This window comes from Thermobia domestica, chromosome 5 (genome assembly GCF_964235325.1).
Source record: "Thermobia domestica chromosome 5, izTheDome1.hap1.1, whole genome shotgun sequence".
Classification (NCBI taxonomy): Eukaryota; Metazoa; Arthropoda; class Insecta; order Zygentoma; family Lepismatidae; genus Thermobia; species Thermobia domestica.
This window is the reverse complement of record NC_137458.1, coordinates 44413350-44433463: the sequence shown is the minus strand read 5'-3', so window position 1 is coordinate 44433463 and position 20114 is coordinate 44413350. Positions and strand designations below refer to the sequence as shown.

At 37.3% G+C, this 20114-nt stretch overlaps 1 protein-coding gene across 1 annotated transcript in view; it reads left to right on the top strand.

Moving 5' to 3' along the window:
• The first annotated feature begins 12831 nt into the window (after positions 1-12831).
• The window catches only part of LOC145685900 (prostatic acid phosphatase-like), a 51238-nt gene continuing 43955 nt past the window's right edge, over positions 12832-20114 (top strand). Inside the window, exon 1 of the mRNA XM_081758649.1 lies at positions 12832-13047. Within this exon, the coding sequence (XP_081614775.1) occupies positions 12940-13047 (108 nt within the window). The 5' untranslated portion in view covers positions 12832-12939. The remainder of the gene's footprint in view (positions 13048-20114) is intronic.

The following is a 20114-nucleotide window of genomic DNA, read 5'->3' as shown; positions in this document are numbered from 1 at the left end:
ACGTAATTGCGTCATCTTGTTTTAAACGACGGAATAGTAGTTCGGCTTTCTTACGATACATTTGTGGTATTGCGGCTAAAATTTCTTGTTTCGTGCTATCGTCAACATTCGGGACGTCACCATCAGGTTTCATTGATGTAATTGTAAGTGGTATTGGTTCTTCTTGTTTACGTATCACATAAAGATATTTCTGTAATATTCTATTGTACTGATTCCATTTTTCTTCATCACTTGGATACGATGTATTCAATATGGATTGCATTTCACGATCGAGATTAGATTCTCGATTTTCACTCACACGGGATGATGATGCATGCATTCGTTGAAGCATTTCTGGTGGCACTAAAACCATCTTCTTGCTATGTTCCATGAAGTTTATTGTTTAAACAAAATACTAGATAACACACTTCCTACAATAGGTGCAAGTAATGCAGGTAAGAATCCTCCTTGTTGTACGGCTAAATGTTTCTTCTTTTTATCCAATGATTTTGTATTGTCCACGAGATAGCGGAGCGTGTTCTTGTAACGCTTTAATCTTGACTTCTGCGCACTTGTCAGTGGAACATTGCCTTTTAAGACATTATAACAACATTCACAAATACTATGAATTAATGAAGCGTCTGCATTGGCAATAATAGCTTTACGCAATCTTGGTTTAGCTTTGTGCAGAGCACGTAGCAGATCAGCGTGTTTCACTGTAGGAGACATCGTGACAGACTAAGTCATTCTTTTCACATGCACAATAATTTAAACATGTTTTGTTGGTACGTAAACATAATGATGCAAATCGTCGGGAAAAATATTTGTACGAAATCGCATTTCATCGGGTGTATCTTGTTTAAGATCCATCAGTAAATAACCATGTGGATTTCTTGTTGCGTCTGCATAACTTTCTTGTAGAAACAGTGGATGCTCAGGCATGATTTGATAACTCATATGCTTGATTTGTGACTTGTCACGTGGATTTTTAAACAACACCAAATACGAACAATTTAAACTCATATTTCTATTTGCTTTACTTTGATGAAATACATTTTGTGTTATAAAAATCACACTAATATTTCGATGATGTGATCCTTTTGTGAACATATCAACAATATCACTATTCACTTCTCGCATATGGTCATCAATAATAATCAAATGTGGTCCATCTTGAGGCTGAAAATCTTTCATTCGTGGAAGTCCTTCGTGAAATTCTACTGGAACTGGCATTGTTGCATACACGTCTTGCCATTCTGCATAATACCAATATATCTTATGAAATTTTGCATTGATCATGGTTGGGAGATGTGACAGTAATCGCTTCACAAAATACGTTTTTCCACACCCACTAGGCCCTGCGAGAATACAGGTAAATGGATGTTTCCCCTGTGTATCCATGATGAACACTAACACCTTGTTTAAAAAATGATGCGTATTTAAAGAGAGTACAAATTTTCTTTTTGTTTTAGTTTGTAAATTCCTGCACTCACTGGTGTGAAAAGGAAAGAAACAGTTCATCTGTTTATCGAGTAGTTGAAAACCGTTTATTTGTTAATCGAATAGTTGAAAACCGTTTATTTGTTAATCGAATAGTTAAAAACCGGATAAAGTTTAACGGTTAACCGTGAAAGCTGATCACTGTTTGTTTTAAATTCTAATTGAAAATTTTTCGTTTGAAATTTGTTTTGAAAATTGTTTCAAAAATTTTTGTTTGAAAATTTTTTTTCAAATTTTTTTTCAAATTTTTTCGTTTCAAATTCTTTTGTTTGTAAATTTATTGTTTCAAAATTTTTGTTTCAAAATTTTTCGTTTCAAATTTTTTTGTTGAAATTTTTCGTTTCAAAATTTTTGTTTCAAATGTTTTCGTTTCAAAATTTTTCGTTTCAAATTTTTGTTTTGAAAAATTTTTTAGTTTCAAGATTTTTGTTTAAAAGTTTTCGTTTTCAATTTTTTGTTTTGATTTTTTTTTAGTTTGAAAAGTTGAAAAAAAAGTTTTAAATGCCAAGAATCTTGTTCAAAGTTTCCGCCTAATTCCTAGAGAACATTGACCAGGGACCTCGTCGCGCATCAAAACCAAATCATTGATCACGTGACCGTACTACACCCGAGGGGTTATACCAAATTGAAAGGAGATACCGTCCATACCTTATAACTTTATCAAATAGGATAAATTGAGTCAGTAACCGAACACGTGGTTGTACTTAAAAATTTGAAAATAGGACCACCGAAACATATTGAGGTCCTGTACTATGCTTAAATTGGACAATTTCAGTGGACCCCCATTGCCAAAATTTAAGAAGGGTGCAACAATATACCCATGTCTTATGATAGGATATGGACCCCTTGTAATCATAGGATCTCATCAAAGGGGATAAAATGGACCAAAAAAAACAAACACGTGGTACAACGTATTACTTACGTTTATATTTTGGCAATTTTTGTACCCCTAAAAGGGAACGATGAAGACCATCCAAATTTATCATGATACATATTGAGGACCTGTACTATAATACCAAATGTTTAAATTGGGCAATTTCCAAAATTTAAGGGGTGGGCCAAGGTACCCCTCCCGGGGTGCACCAATGTACCTATGTCTTATGATAGATAATGAACCCCTATACATAACCATATAACCATATAAGGTAATAGAACCTCATCAAAGGGGGATAAAATGTACCAAATACCAAACACGTGGTTGTACTAAAATTTTGGCAATTTTGTACCCCTAAAAGGGAACGAGGTGGACCACCCAAATTTATAGTGATCTATATTAGTGTCCTATACTATAATACCAAATGTTTAAATTGGGCAATTTCCAAAATTAAAGGGGTGGGCCAAGGTACCCCTCCCGGGGTGCACAAATGTACCTATGTCTTATGATAGGTAATGGACCCCTATACATGACCATATAATCATATAAGGTAATAGGACCTCATCCAAGGAGATAAATTAGGTCGAAAACCAAACACGTGGTACAACGTATTGCTTACGTTTATATTTTTGGCAATTTTGTACCCCTAGAAGGGAATGAGGTAGACCACCCAAATTTATCATAATACATATTAGGGTCCTATACTATTATACCCAATGTTTAAATTGGTCAATTTCCAAAATTTAAGGGGTGGGCCATGGTACCCCTCCCAAATTTTTCAAGGGGTGCATTAATATACCCATGTCTTATGAAAGGTAATGGACCCCTGTATACGTCCATATAACTATATAGGGTAATAATACCTCATCAAAGGGGATAAATTAGGTCAAAAACCCCCGAAATTTGACTTTTTGGCAATTTTTTACCCATGAAAGGGAACGACATAGACCCCCAATACTGATAGAGGTACATACTATGGTCCTAGGCTACCATACCAAATTTTTAGATTTGGCAATTTACCAAATTTAAGGGGGGTGGTCCTATGTACCCCTGCCAAAATTTAGGGGGTGGGCCAAGGTACTCCTGCCAAAATTTAGAGGGGGTGGTCCTAAGTACCCCTAGGTCATTGACCCCGGGCCTTGGGGCCCCTCATTGAGGATAATCAAAAGTTAGGTCAAGTCAGGCCCTTACTACTATTGAGGTAAACAAGAAGAAGCATCCATATACCAATACCAATATGAAAGAAAATTTATCATATAATCATAGGTCAATAAACAATCATGTGGTTATATAACATTTTGGCAATTTTGTACCAATGAAAAGAAACGAGTTAAACCACCTAAATTTACAATGATATATATTTGAGTTCTAGAGAAAATTTACCAAGTAACGTTTTTGACATTACTCAAATTTAAGGGGGTGGTCCTAGGTTCCTCTTCCAAAATTTAACAGGATAGTACCAATGTATATACCTATGCCCTATAAAAGATCCCTCTACTCAAATATATATTCATATAATGTGTTAAAGCCTCATTAAATAAGATAAATTAGATCAATAATCAACCATGTGGTAACACTACTATTTGACAATATTTCTTTTACCCACAGAAGGGTTAAGCAGTTCCAACCAAATTTACAGAAATTTACGAGTATATTTGTGTCCTAAAAATACATTTACCAACTTTTATTTTTTTGACAATTCCTACATTTAAGGGGTGGTTCTATGCATCCCTTCCAAAATTTAAGAGCAAAACATCAATGTACCAATTTCTTATGAAAGACGATGGACCCTTATACAATCCATATAACCATATAAAGCAATAAATCCTCTTTAAATAAGATAAAATAGATCAATAAGCGACCTCCTGGCGAACACGTGGCCGTACTAATATTTGGCATTTTTTTTCTGACAGAAAGGGATAAGCTAGACCACCCAAATTTACAGTAGTACATATTCAGACCCTGCTCAACACTCATCAAATTTTGTTTTCTAACGATTTCCAAATTAGTTGTATGGGCCAATGTACCCCTTCCAAAGTTTAAAAGGCGAGCACCAATATCCCCAAGTCTTCTGAAAGAGAATGGACCCCTATACTAAATTATATAATCTTATAATGTAATAAAGCCTCATCAAAGGGAATAAATTACGTCAAAAGTCTCAAAATTTTATTATTTTTTTGGCATTTTATACCCATAAAAGGGAACCAGATGGACTACCCAAATTTAAAATGGTATTTATTACGGTCCCAGAAAACATTTACCGATTATTGTTTTCTAACAATTCCCATATTGAAGGGATGGCTAAAAGTGCTCTTCCCAAAATTTAAGATTAGAGCATCAATGTACTAATGCTCTGTGAAAGCGAATGAACCCTTGTATATACCCATATAACAATATAATGTAATACAGCCCCATGATAGATGATAAATTAGGTTAAAAAAAATCTGAAAATTTTAAATTTTTGGCAAAGTTATACTCACGTAAGGAAACGATTTGGACCACCCAAATTTACAGTGACATTTATATTATGGTCCTAGAAAACATTTACAAGTTATTGATTTTTGACCATCCCGAAATATAAGGGGGTGGTCCTAGGTATTTCTCCCAAAATTTAAGAGGAATTCACAAACGTACCCATACCCTATGAAAGGGAATGGACTCCTATACTTACCCATATAACTATATAAGATAATAAACCCTTATCAAATAAGATAAATTGGGTCAAGAAACTCCGAAATTTACCTTTTTGGCAATTTTTTATCCATGAAAGGGAACGAGATGGACCACCTAAACTTACAGAGGTACAGTCATGTCCAAAATGATTGTCGCATATCTATAACTGTCTTCTTGTAAGAATATAATTTGGTAATGATTTTGCAGGGTACTTTTAACACTGATACTATATGTATAATCGGGAAATTTATATTTGTGGTAAATTTCATAGGAAAAGAATTATAAATACGAAAATTAGAATGAGTAAAACAAAATGTTGCTAAATGGACAAGAAAGTTTTATTTTGTTTATTGATCTTATTAATGCTCTTTTGACATGAAATTTGCCACATACATGTCTTTGCCGATTATACACATACTAACATATGTGAAATACCGGACGAATTCGTTATCAAATTATATTCCTACAACAACATATTTATAGACATGGGAAAATAATTTTGGACATGAGTGTACATATCCCTATATACTACCATATCAATTTTTTAAATTTGGCAATTTCCAAAATTTAAGGGATACAGTCCTATGCACTCTTGCCAAAATTTAGGGGATGGGCCAAAGTTCCTAGACTTTTATGGACCTAGGTACAACTAGGTTATTGACCCCGGGCTTGCCAAAAATTTTTCTGACTCAACGAAATACACGCTGACCAGTACTAGTGTGTTCTCCAAGAAGTATGTCTATCACGGGACTGACTTCATCGAGGGAGTCGAGGGACTCGAGGGAGTCGAGGGAGTAAAAATAATTACTAGAGGGAGTCGAGGGAGAAAAAATATTCACTCGAGGCAGTAAAAATATTCACTAGGGAGTCGAGGGAGTAAACATTTTCACTCGAGGGAGTAAACATTTTCACTCGAGGGAGTAAAAATATTCACTTGAGGGAGTCGAGGGAGTAAAAATATTCATTCGAGGGAGTCGAGGGAGTAAAAATATACACTCGAGGGAGTCGAGGGAGTAAAAATATTCACTCAAGGGAGTCGAGGGAGTAAAAATATTCACTCGAGGGAGTCGAGGGAGTAAAAATATTCATTCGAGGGAGTCGAGGGAGTAAAAATATTCACTCAAGGGAGGCGAGGGTGTAAAAATATTCACTCGAGGGAGTCGAGGGAGTAAAAATATTCACTCGAGGGAGTAAAAATATTCACTCGAGGGAGTCGAGGGAGTAAAAATATTCACGCGAGGGAGTCGAGGGAGTAAAAATATTCACTCGAGGGAGTCGAGGGAGTAAAAATTTTCACTCGAGAGAGTAAAATATTCACTCGAGGAAGCCGAGGGAGTAAAAATATTCACTCGAGGGAGTCGAGGGAGTAAAAATATTCACTCGAGGGAGTTGAGGGAGAAAAATTTTCACTCGAGAGGGTTAAAATATTCACTCGAGGGAGCAGGGAAGTAAAAATATTCACTCGAGGGTGTCGAGGGAGTAAAAATATTCACTCGAGGGAGTCGAAGGAGTAAAAATATTCACTCGAGGGAGTCGAAGGAGTAAAAATTTTCACTCGAGGGGGTAAAAATATTCCCTCGAGGGAGTCGAGGTGGTAAAAATATTCACTCGAGGGAGTCGAGGGAGTAAAAATATTCACTCTAGGGAGTAGAGGGAGTAAAAATATTCACTCGAGGGAGTCGACGGAGTAAAAATATTCACTCGAGGGAGTCGAGGGAATAAAAATATTTACTCTAGGGATTCGAGGGAGTAAAATTTTTCACTCGAGGGAGTAAAAATATTCACTCGAGGGAGTCAAGGGAGTAAAAATTTCACTCGAGGGAGTCAAGGGAATAAAAATATTCACTCAAGGGAGTCGAGGGAGTAAAAATATTCACTCGAGGGAGTCGACGGAGTAAAAATATTCACTCGCGGGAGACGAGGGAGTAAAGATATTCACTCGAGGGAGTCGAGGAAGTAAAAATATACACTCGAGGGAGTCGAGGAAGTAAAAATATTCACTCGAGGGAGTAGAGGGAGTAAAAATTTTCACTCGAGAGAGTGAAATATTCACTCGAGGGAACCGAGGAAGTAAAAATATTCACTCAAGGGTGTCGAGGAAGTAAAAATATTCACTCGAGGGAGTCGAAGAACTAAAAATTTTCACTCGAGGGGGTAAAAATATTCACTCGAGGGAGTCGAGGTAGTAAAAATATTCACTCGAGGGAGTAAAAATATTCACTCGAGGGAGTCGGGGGAGTAAAAATATTCACTCGAAAGAGTAAAAATATTCATCTAGGGATTCGAGGGAGTAAAAATATTCACTCGAAAGAGTAAAAATATTCATCTAGGGATTCGAGGGAGTAAAAATTTTCACTCGAGGGAGTAAAAATATTCACTCGAGGGAGTCAAGGGAGTAAAAATTTCACTCGAGGGAGTCGAGGGAGTAAAAATATTCACTCTAGGGAGTAGAGGGAGTAAAAATATTCACTCGAGGGAGTCGACGGAGTAAAAATATTCACTCGAGGGAGTAGAGGGAGTAAAAATTTTCACTCGAGAGAGTAAAATATTCACTCGAGGGAACCGAGGGAGTAAAAATATTCACTCAAGGGTGTCGAGGAAGTAAAAATATTCACTCGAGGGAGTCGAAGAACTAAAAATTTTCACTCGAGGGGGTAAAAATATTCACTCGAGGGAGTCGAGGTAGTAAAAATATTCACTCGAGGGAGTAAAAATATTCACTCGAGGGAGTCGGGGGAGTAAAAATATTCACTCGAAAGAGTAAAAATATTCATCTAGGGATTCGAGGGAGTAAAAATATTCACTCGAAAGAGTAAAAATATTCATCTAGGGATTCGAGGGAGTAAAAATTTTCACTCGAGGGAGTAAAAATATTCACTCGAGGGAGTCAAGGGAGTAAAAATTTCACTCGAGGGAGTCGAGGGAATAAAAATATTTACTCTAGGGATTCGAGTAAATATTTTTATTCCCTCGACTCCCTCAAGTGAATATTTTTACTCCCTCGAGTGAAAATTTTTACTCCCTCGAATCCCTAGATGAATATTTTTACTCTTTCGAGTAAATATTTTTACTCCCTCGAATCCCTAGATGAATATTTTTACTCTTTCGAGTGAATATTTTTACTCCCCCGACTCCCTCGAGTGAATATTTTTACTCCCTCGAGTGAATATTTTTACTCCCTCGACTCCCTCGAGTGAATATTTTTACTCCCTCGACTCCCTCGAGTGAATATTTTTACTTCCTCGACTCCCTCGAGTGAATATTTTTACTCCCTTGACTCCCTCGAGTGAAATTTTTACTCACTCCATTCCCTCGAGTAAAATTTTTACTCCCTCGAATCCCTAGAGTGAATATTTTTACTCCCTCGACTCCCTCGAGTGTATATTTTTACTCCCTCGACTCCCTCAGTGAATATTTTTACTCCCTCGGCTCCCTTGAGTGAATATTTTTACTCCCTCGAGTGAAATTTTTTACTCCCTCGAGTGAATATTTTTACTCCCTCGACTCCCTAGAGTGAATATTTTTACTTCCTCGACTCCCTCGAGTGAATATTTTTACTCCCTTGACTCCCTCGAGTGAAATTTTTACTCCCTCCATTCCCTCGAGTAAAAATTTTTACTTCCTCGACTCCCTCGAGTGAATATTTTTACTCCCTTGACTCCCTCGAGTGAAATTTTTACTCCCTCCATTCCCTCGAGTAAAAATTTTTACTCCCTCGAATCCCTAGAGTGAATATTTTTACTCCCTCGACTCCCTCGAGTGTATATTTTTACTGCCTCGCCTCCCTCGAGTGAATATTTTTACTCCCTCGACTCCTTCGAGTGAATATTTTTACTCCCTCGAGTGAATATTTTTACTCCCTCGACTCCCTCGAGTGTATATTTTTACTTCTTCGACTCTCTCGAGTGAATATTTTTACTCCCTCTACTCCCTAGAGTGAATATGTTTACTTCCTCGACTTCCTCGAGTGAATATTTTTACTCCCTCGACTCCTTCGAGTGAATATTTTTACTCCGTCGACTCCCTCGAGTGAATATTTTTACTCCCTCTACTCCCTAGAGTGAATATTTTTACTCCGTCGACTCCCTCGAGTGAATATTTTTACTCCCTCTACTCCCTAGAGTGAATATTTTTACTCCCTCGACTCCCTCGAGTGAATATTTTTACTCCCTCGACTCGCTCAAGTGAATAATTTTACTCCCACGAGTCACTCGAGTGAATATTTTTACTCCCTCGACTCCCTGGAGTGAATATTTTTACTCCCTCGAGTGAAAATTTTTACTCCCTCGAATCCCTAGAGTGAATATTTTTACTCTTTCGAGTGATAATTTTTACTCTCTCGACTTCCTCGAGTAAATATTTTTACTCCCTCGACTCCCTCGAGTGAATATTTTTACTCCCTCGACTCCCTAGTGAAAATTTTTACTCCCTCGAATCCCTAGAGTGAATATTTTTACTCTTTCGAGTGAATATTTTTACTCCCTCGACTTCCTCGAGTAAATATTTTTACTCCCTCGAGTGAATATTTTTACTGCCTCGACTCCCTCGAGTTAATATTTTTACTCCCTCGACTCCCTCGAGTGAATATTTTTACTCCCTCGACTCCCTCGAGTGTATATTTTTACTCCCTCGACTCCCTCGAGTGAATTTTTTTACTCCTGGAATCCCTCGAGTGAAAATTTTTACTCCCTCGAGTGAATATTTTTACTCCCTCAAGTGAAAATTTTTACTCCCTCGACTTCCTAGAGTGAATATTTTTACTCCCTCGAGTGAAATTTTTACTTCCTTGAGTGAATATTTTTACTCCCTCGACTCCCTCTAGTAATTATTTTTACTCCCTCGACTCCCTCGAGTCCCTCGACTCCCTCGATGAAGTCAGTCCCGTCTATCACCTCTTCTGTCTTTTACACAATCTTCACTTCAGACACATGCCTCGAACGCTACTGTTGACGTTCGCTAACCACACAGCAGTCTCCATTAGCTACAACATCCCTCGGTACGCTGAAGTAGCCCTGAACCACCACATCCACCACCAGGAGGAGTAGACCAACAAGTGGAAAATTAAAATCGTCACAAAAACTTACCTACAAGTAGTGTACTATACTCAAAAATACAAACGACAAGAATACCACATAACATTGCATGGAAGAAGGCTGGAACTTAGGAACGAAGCCAAATACCTAGGAGTAATCCTAGGAAAGAAACTGACTTGCAGCACGCATCACTGAGATAGCAGCCAGAGCAACGAGACGCTTCCGATCCCTGTTACCACTTCTCCTAAGCAAGAACTTCACAAAGACATCAGACAGAATGTCTGCGCTCAATGCATCCGGCCCATCATGCTATACGCCCACCCGGCATGGCAGCATGGAGCAACTTCCCATCACCGCTACTGCTACTACTACTACTACTACTACTTATACTAAAACATCCTTACCACAAGATTTACAGCTTAAATCGTTATAACATGCCATTCCGATTCATTATGAACTAATATGAATCATTAGAATCACTATGATTAGTTAAAAATCACTGGGGAAGCGGGCTATATACTCAATCCTATTACTTTGGTCAGTGAATCCTCCCCCCTTTAAAAAAAAACTAACCATGACCGGCAGAACTAAAATCTAAGGATTTGCAGCAGTAGCAGTCGTTAACCAATTAAAAAACAAACAAACAAGAAACACCGTCACAACCAGTCTTTCTTTCAGAAATAATGTTCTGGGTGGGCACTGCTAATACTATTCTATTTATTATTATATTATAAACGTATTATTTTGGCCTGCTTCGGGGGGCACTCTTAGAGCTCCGAGGGCAGTGCCCCACAAAAAAGTCTGGAAGAAACATTAATCACAACAACAACAAATGGAAGGCATGGGCCCCGGCCCAACACTTCTCTCAAGTAACCCAATCATGTACAGATACTAATACGCGTACCTTTTCGTCCCTATCATTCGTTCCTAGTTGACATTTTTAATCTCGTTTCAATTAAGGAATGAAGGGATTAAGATGAGTTTAAAATAAACAAACTTTTACAAATATCTAAATTGTAATTTTGTTAAGCACATAATGATGCACTTTGGTCTGGGGTAGTCAACGAAAATTTAGAGGGATCAGGTTCTGTTAGCTCTGCTGATGCCTCCTAGCGCAGGCAACTCGTTGAAGGCATGAATGGTTCTGAATTAAGAAACGTATGTATATACAAATTAAAGACATAACCTATTTAACGTAATTGCTGTAACTTAGTGAAACTGTTTAATCAGTGACGAATCTAGCCCGGAGCCTGGGGGCCTAGGCCCGCCAATTTTTTGAATGACAAAATTATTGAAGCTATTATTTATATAGTGTTAAAAGTTTATAGTAAATTCATGATATATATATGTTTTAGTCTAGTTTCTGACTCACCCCCTCAGTTTTTACCTTCTATATCCGTCACTGTGTTTAATCAAATAACAGCTATTCTCGAAATTACTGTTCCAATATTCAAATTTAAACTCATTAGAATTTCAACAGTACTAGTGGACAACTTTTTTTAAGAAAGGAATTAAAGGCATAACCAGGGCCGGATTAAGGGGGGGGGTGCACCGGAGCACATGCACCTCTGTTCACTGTAAATATACACTATCTAAAATGAGAACCTCGCAGTGGAAAAGCAACATTCTTCGAAACTTTCTGTTGTCATGTGTCCGTTTGAGGCTTAAAAATATCTTAGTTTTGCAAAAGCAATAGTTTAAGTCGATTTTCTGAAGGTTGAAAGAAAAGGATTCACTGACCAAAGTAATAGGATTGAGTATATAGCCCGCTTCCCCAGTGATTTTTAACTAATCATAGTGATTCTAATGATTCATATTAGTTCATAATGAATCGGAATGGCATGTTATAACGATTTAAGCTGTAAATCTTGTGGTAAGGATGTTTTAGTATAAGTAGTAGTAGTAGTAGTAGTAGCAGTAGCGGTGGTAGTAGTAGTAGTAGTAGCGGTAGTAGCAGTAGTAGTAGTTAGTAGCAATAGTAGTAGTAGTACTACTAGTAGTAGGAATAGGTTAGAAGCCCCCCAGGGGTTGGTTGGTTTCTGTTCTCGATATAAGTAGTAGTAGTAGTAGTAGTAGTGACTCTTCCAGTTCCGGTGACAAAGAACTGGGGGAGCGGGCTATATACACAAGCCAAGTAATATTCCTCATTCACACCATAGATGCTTAAAGGCATTTAAAAACTTAAGAATTTAAATCAAATGTGGTGGTAGTTATTGGTGCATCTCCTTCAAAAAATCCTGGATCCAGCCTTGGGCATAACCTATTCAACGTAATCGTTATTAAATTATTGGAACCATTTATTTAAATAACTATTTTCGAAGCTATTGGCCCAATATTCGAATATTATTCTACTTTTAACAGCAGTATTAGATGGTAATTGCACTTAACAGCATTATATTGTACCATACCAAGATGAGCACACACGAAACAAGGTATTTTCTTAAAGAGTGAACAAGGTTATAAAAATGTAGACATTGGAAGGCAAAATACACTACTTAATGATCATTATTGAGCTTTAAGAAAGACAATTTTGTAAAGATAAAGATTATAATGTGTTTACATTCAATGTATCTAATCGGACCTATTGCATAATAGGTATATCATCGCATAATTGTGTTTCTTATTACATCATAAAAATCAGTCAGGGAGATGTAGATTGTTAAGAATTGAAAAATGACCGTTTAATAAGGCTATTAAATATCTTAGGAGACGAAGCACCTGTTTTGCATGAATGCCACCCAGTTATCTCCATCGAGATTTCCCTTTTCCTCCCCTCATATCACGATAACAGACCAGTCACTCCTGCAAGGTCGACAGACAGAAAGGCTGTTGTTTGTATTTGGTTTAGTGCGTGCTTATCGGGTGTGTGGTTTTATCAGAATGCTGTTGAAAGGAAGTCTATTTGTGGCAGTGTTGTTTAGTGTTCTTCTTTGTTCCAAATCACAGGATATTCCGCTAAATACAAGCTCTTTGCTTCTAGCTCAACTGGTAAATTTCTCAGTACATTTTAACATGGCATACTGTTTTCTTTTTTTCTTCTTTTGAAATGTAAAGGCTATGTTAGCAACTTACCTAACAGCTTTTCGTTACACAATATTGCATAATGTATCTCATACATTATTTAACTAGGAAGTATTTTTCAAGTTGAAGGATACGAAATCAAGGACAGAAAATTTATGCTTAACGGTCTAGTTCTTTTCGCTTTAAACATGCCCACAACCAGTTCTGCAACTACTAAATATGCTTATAGAATTCTATAAAGTTTGGAAAATTCATTAGAATAAATGTGTAATATTGTGAGCAGTGGTGTATTTAGGATTTTCTTTCGGGGGGAGCTATGCATAATACGTGAATAAGCAGCTATAGTTTTCCTTAGAAATGGTAAGAAAGATTATTGTTATACGTGGAATTTCGGAGGAGGGCTTGAGCCCGGTAGCCACTCCCTAAATACGCTGGTGAAAATGGTAAGCTAGGTCTTAACGATATGTTAAACAAACTATTGTGATAAGTCTATGTTAAACTTACGGATCGGGTTGTGAGAACCGATTGTGAATGTATAGATGTACAGAGTATTTAAAAAGGAATAAAGTGGCTTTTAGATTCGGTAGTAATAATCGTAAAATTGCCTACAGAGGGGTCAAAGGAAAGCGATGTGATGACCACTCTGAAGTTAAGTGCGAAAAGTGCTGTTCCTCTAAGAAAAATGGAACATCTACTAATCTAATTAGTGCAAGGTGAATAATAATAATAATAATAATAATAATAATATGCAAATTACCCCTGTATGACCGATTGAGTAATTGCGTACGGTTTGCCACAACTCGATTTTGGTATTGTTTGCCACGGTATTTTATTTTATTGCTGGTTTATATTATCCCGTAATCGTGAAAATTAATACAAAATCGACTTATAAGCTAAGACAGTGTTTCTTTCAGAAAAATGTTCCGGGAATGCACATTTAGTATTCAGAGGGGCACTACTTTCCCATGGTACTATTCTATATATCATTACATTACAGAGACGTATTATTTTTGTCTCTTTTTGGGGGGGAGCACTTTCAGAGCTCCAGGGGGCAATGCCCCTCCGAAAAAATAATGTATGGAAGAAACACTGAGATGATTATATTATATTGGTAATTAAGGGCTGTCAGATGATTATATTATAACGATCAAATTTATATTTATAGACGAAATAGGTACAGGGGTCTATTTCTCAAAACTAGACCCTACTATTTTTGTATTTTTTTTTACAAGACAAAATATAATGAAGGAGAAACACTACAATAATAGAAAGAATTTTGTAAATACTGCTGCTGATATTTCTAATTTATGATTTTATGATGCAAAAAAATGGAAATGAAATCTCTTAAGTTTTACGTCCCACGGTTATGCCGATTAGGCTAAAGGAGACGGTGATGATGATAGATTAATGAAATGGTGTAATAAGAAAGTGGGAGGAAACGGGAAAACCCACGAGCACGGTGTTTGTCCACCACAAAGTCCACACGGCACGAGCTGGGATCGAACCAGGGACCCCAAGCACCGGAAGTGAACGCTCTACCACTGATCCACCACGCCTCCAATTTTATGATGCATATAATTATAAAATATTAGATTTTGATAAGTTGTACACTAGTATTACAAGACTGGTAGTTTCGAGAAATAAGATCTAAATGAAGCCAAGCACTCTACCGGATTATTGCGCTATCGGCTGTTAACGCCAGAGTTAAGTTCTTCAATTGAGTTCAAGCACTCGAGGTACTCATTTGCGTGCTTAAAAGACCGCCAAATGCGTTTCCAAATTATTATGAAATATGTTTTTATTTGTGTGTCTTAGAATGTGTAGCCAACGTTGTATTTAGACACTCATGAGAACCACCCGTACGAGGGTGGGGCAATCTCGACCTAAGGCCCCAGACCTCCGTGAGAGAGGAATAATAGAAGTTTTCTTTTCTTTTAGTTTTTCATGACTTTTGTAGATTAAATTAAACAAAATTACATTTAAATATATAAATTTAACAATTTTAAAAACATATTTTGATAACAAGAATAAAGTTGAGTCCATTGGTAATTCAAGAATTTAGTGACTTTTGTATCGTTACTTGGGTATTTGCGAGCCCACAGAAATTATTAAGATTCATTGGTATTCATAAATTTGTAGAGTTCTTTTATAGATGCTTCGTATTCACCCAAGTAGAATACAAATATCTTCATTGAACGATATTTCTCGTTCAATTGAAATTGAGTAAAGGAATTGATAATTTCACCAATGTGTTCATAATATCCTATTCTTCTCTTCTGTTTCTGAAATACAGTATTACAATAATACTTTCGTGTATTAATTAGTCATTTTGATAAATGGGCTAAAGTTACCCCAACCATGAAAAATCTAGCATGGCTTCAAAAAATTGGAACTATAATCATCATTCTTGGTGACACTCATTATTTACTGCTTTCGAAAGAAAGCCAAAGGATTGCATTTTAACAAGGAAAAATGTCATTAAATTACCCCTCCCCCTGATCTGAGGAGATATTAGAATGGGAATTTTTTAAATTTAAAAAAAAATAAATGGGCCAAAGTATACCCAGTTTACGGTACCCTGCTAGTGACTGTTGTTTCAGGTGAGGGGAGGGTTTAGTAAATCAGAAGCTATTTGAGATCAAAGAGATCAACTTTGAGATCATTTTTTTCGTAATTCCATAGACAAATATGTTTTAGTAAAATAGTCCCGTTGAATTTAGCCAGCTCAAATTGATATAAAAAGCGCAATGAGAAATGCAACCAAGTAGCCCTATGAGTACTTTTACCATTCTCATTAACGGTAGTATAAAGAGCCATGGGCCTAGGGACACACGGAGAGATGGGGTAAATATAGAAATGAGTTTTGATGAATCAAAGTCCTTAATAAAAAAAAAGGTAAAGTAAATACTAAAAGCTAATCTTCTATCCTACTTTCTCGCACCCCACTCCAAACTTGTAGTTACACTTCTTTTGCTGTCAATCACCAATATGCGCGTGAACTCCAGTTAAGTTTCCGGTACAATAGCTACTAGCCACGGATAGAAATCCAAGTAGTATTTGACAATCATTTAGGCTTCATTTTATATAGTTTCAGTCCCGAAAACAGACAAACCAAGCAGGCAATTAAATCACTATTACGTTCGTCTATTTGACTACTTAGTTTCATCACATCTTCTTCGTAACTTTCCCTCGAGATTTATAACATTGATCATTTTCGATTCAGTTTTTGTTATTAGCGCTCCTTTACAGCACCACGGCTATATGATATGTGGACCTATAGTTTAAGTTGGAAACTGAAACAACTTAATGCGTTCAATGTTCTCCCATCGGGAATCGAACCCGAAACACCGTGCACCAAAGGCGCGTGTGCTAGTCATTAGATAAGCGGGGAAGCCAATTTTGGGTTCAAATACCATAATAGAATTCAGAGTCCATACTATATTTAGGTAGGCTTTAAATAGTAGGAAGAGTAAATTTAGATATAATTAAAAAGAGAAAAAAAAACGTGTTGGGACATTGGCTGAGACGGAACTGCGTTATGAGAGACGTGCTAGAAGGACGGTGGCAGGAAAAAGAGGGAGGAGAGAATATTCAAATAGAAAATTCCTACTTGAAAGCAAAGAGGTTAGCTGAAGACCGTGGTATATGGAAGGTTGTGTTATGGCAAGTTAGCTGCCAATAGTGGCAGAATCACCATGATAATGATGAAGGTAAACAGTCTCCCACAGAATTTGAATTAATGATTTCTCTGTTTCCGGATTAATATATAGTAGGCCTATCAGCCACTACGTTATGCAGCCTTGTTAATTTTATAAAAGGAAGAACTCCAATAGTATAAAAAAATATTCATCTTTTCTTGCTTTTTTATAGTGCGTGTTATTATTAATTTACTGCATAACAATAGTGAAAATACCACAAAAAATCATTAACAAACAATATGTTGATACGCTATTATTTTTATTAGAGCTAGAACAGAATGTAATTACAATTATTACGAACATTAAGAACGATGATTTTTCCATTAAAGGATAACTCATTGATAATATCGTTTGCTTTTATTTCGAATATATGGCTTTTATTAGTCATAACACTATGCAAGCAACACACTCAATTGGTTGCGAACAACAATTCCGTTTCCACTAGCGTTGTCATGACTTGTTATTTATAAAGATCTTTTTTCTTAAAACCTTAAGCCTGTATTGAGCGATGCGATTATTCTTGTAATAAACGATGTCCAGCCATTAGATTAAGTTTCTGGAATGCAGACTGGGAAGAAGTTTTTCTTTTGAGTTTAACGTCCCTCGCCTATGCACCGAGCCTAAAGGAGACGATGATGATGATATTTATGATAATATTTGAAAGAGGAAAATGGGAGGAAACGGAAGAACTCTGAGAAAACCCACGGACACAGTGTTTCTCCACTGCAAAGCTCACTCGACGGTAGTGGGATCGAACCAGTCACCTTACGCGCCAGAGGTCAGTATTCTTATCACTGAGCCAGTATTGCCAGATCTAAAGATGAAAAAGTAATGAGGTTGTGCTCCAAAAGTAGCGAATTTGAACTACAGGGTGCGGCAGCGTTCATAGTAGGACATTAAAATCACACCATCAGGCAGTAACTGTAATTTATTTATTACCTCTTATGTCAATTAATAGTTAAAGGTATGCCATTTACTAATGTGTAGGTCATTGTCCATTGCGTGAATTACTTTTTGAATATGACTCCTGCAGGCACGTAGCCAGGATTTCGTAATAGGGGGGGTCCGAGACATGAAATACTGTGGTTATCACACCAGAGTTCGATTATTCTAAACTATTTTACTGGTAACATATATTGGTTCGTTTAGTCAGGATTTCGTGATGGGGGGGGGGGGAGTTTGATATGAAATATTGTGATTATCACATCAGGGGCTTGATCAATTTAAACTATTTCACTAGCAGCGTATATATATTGGTTTGTTAAGACTTTAAAATTAGGACATATTAGCAAGGGTTTCGATTTCTCTGTAAATTTCGGATATTTTATATCTGCGTTCCTTTCTCTGTTGAATCAAATGTTAACAGGACTTGCTTTCCACATAACTTTTTTGCTTTTATTATTCCGTCAATTACTATCTGTTCTGAAATAACATGTTTGATAGTACAGGGAAGGGATGATAAAAATTTATTTTTATTTTAGCTTTATTTTTATCTTTATTTTTAACGCTGATTCTTCCTATTTCTTGTTTCTTTTTGTTTCGTCCTTCCTTATTTTTTTAATTCCTGGTCTCGAAGGGGGGGGGGTCCGGACCCCCCCTTGGCTACGTGCCTGACTCCTGTCAAATGATGCCCCTTCCTCTGCACAACACATTCATCTAGGCGGCGTTGGAAGCTTTCCATAACTCGGCAGAACGTATTCCCTGGGACATTGCCGCCGGCAGTTCTGATGCGATCCTTCAACTCAGGAATGGTGGCACAACGTGTTCGGAACACTTCTTGTTTCAGGTAGCTCCAAAGGAAAAAGTCTGCACATGAAAAATCAGGTGAGCGAGGCGGCCAGGAAATGTTACCAAAACGTGAAATTACTCTACCTGGAAATATCTGTCGCAAGAAATCCATGCAAATTCTGGCTGTATGCGAGGTCGCTCCGTCTTGTTGAAACCATAATTGTTTCACATCCACATCGACCATACCTAATTGGGGAAGAACGAAGTCTTGCAGTATCTTTAGGTAGCGTTCACTGGTGACAGTTACAGCCACACCGCTGTCATCCTCAAAGAAGGTAAGGGCCAATAATCCCAAACGAAGCAACTCCACACCACACTGTGACACGAGAACTGTGTAAGGGCTTTATGTGCAGTTCATGCGGGTTTACACCACTCCAATAACGCATATTCTGTTTATTTACTGAATCACATAACTCGAAATGAGCTTCATCTGACATCAGGATGGTGTGCAACATTTGTGGATTTTGCGAAGGAGATCATGCATGCTTAAGCAGAATGTTTATCGTGAAACCCAATCGCGAGGCCTGATTTCCTGAACAATCTGCAGCTTATATGGCTAAAAATGGAGATCTTCGTGCAATATTCTCCTCAATGAGCGATCGTACATATGCACAGTTTGCGAATGAGGACGAGCAGATCTTTTTGGGCTACGCAATATTACAGCAGGAACATTTTCCACTGCTTCTGGTGTGCGCACAGTTCTTTCACTTCTTCCCGGTTTGCCATCGCAAACAGAACCTGTTGTTCGAAATGCATGTACCCACCTCATAATGGTCCGTCCATCTGGAACTTTCCCATGACGTTCCAAGTTGAAATGTTGCCGAAATAGACGCTGGATAGCAATAACAGAGTCGTTATTCTTGAAATAACTTTCAACAGCAAAGGCACAATGCTGTGCACTTCATCGCTCCATATCACTGTCACACTCGAAATGACAGCTCATTAATACACGAATGCGGCACGAGCTGGCGCGCATTCATACAGTACGTAATTGTACTACGCAAGTCAAATTACGCTATGAACGCTGCCGCACCCTGTATTTGTAGCCCAAACATAAAAACGTCAGACGTATAGGTTGGCAATGGTCAGGCAGCGATCACAATTTTTAACTCTTGGCGATGATGTGTTATACGTCAACTGCACTGTGCAATGAACTGGGCAGGCAGTGATATTTTAAAATGGGCGATTTCTCTGACTTTCAAGGAGACATATTTGCTTAAGTCAGTTTCTTGTTCTCTGAAATAGACTTTACAACGCTTACAGTATATTTATTCACTGTTATTAATTAGTTTTAAAATCCATTTGCTAAATTCGTTATCTGGGAGCCATTAATTTTGGAAAATTTATTTTAACTCCACTTGCATAATGTTAATATGGACAATATAGCAACACAATTAAATTTGCGATGCTTATGTTTATACAGCTCCGCATAAGTATTAGGACCATGCGTTAATTGAGACAGCAACACGATCAGTAATACTGCAACAGTGAAAACTTTAGAGAAGTCTAGTTGTCAGATCTGGAGTTTCAAAAAGCACTAAGTACTAA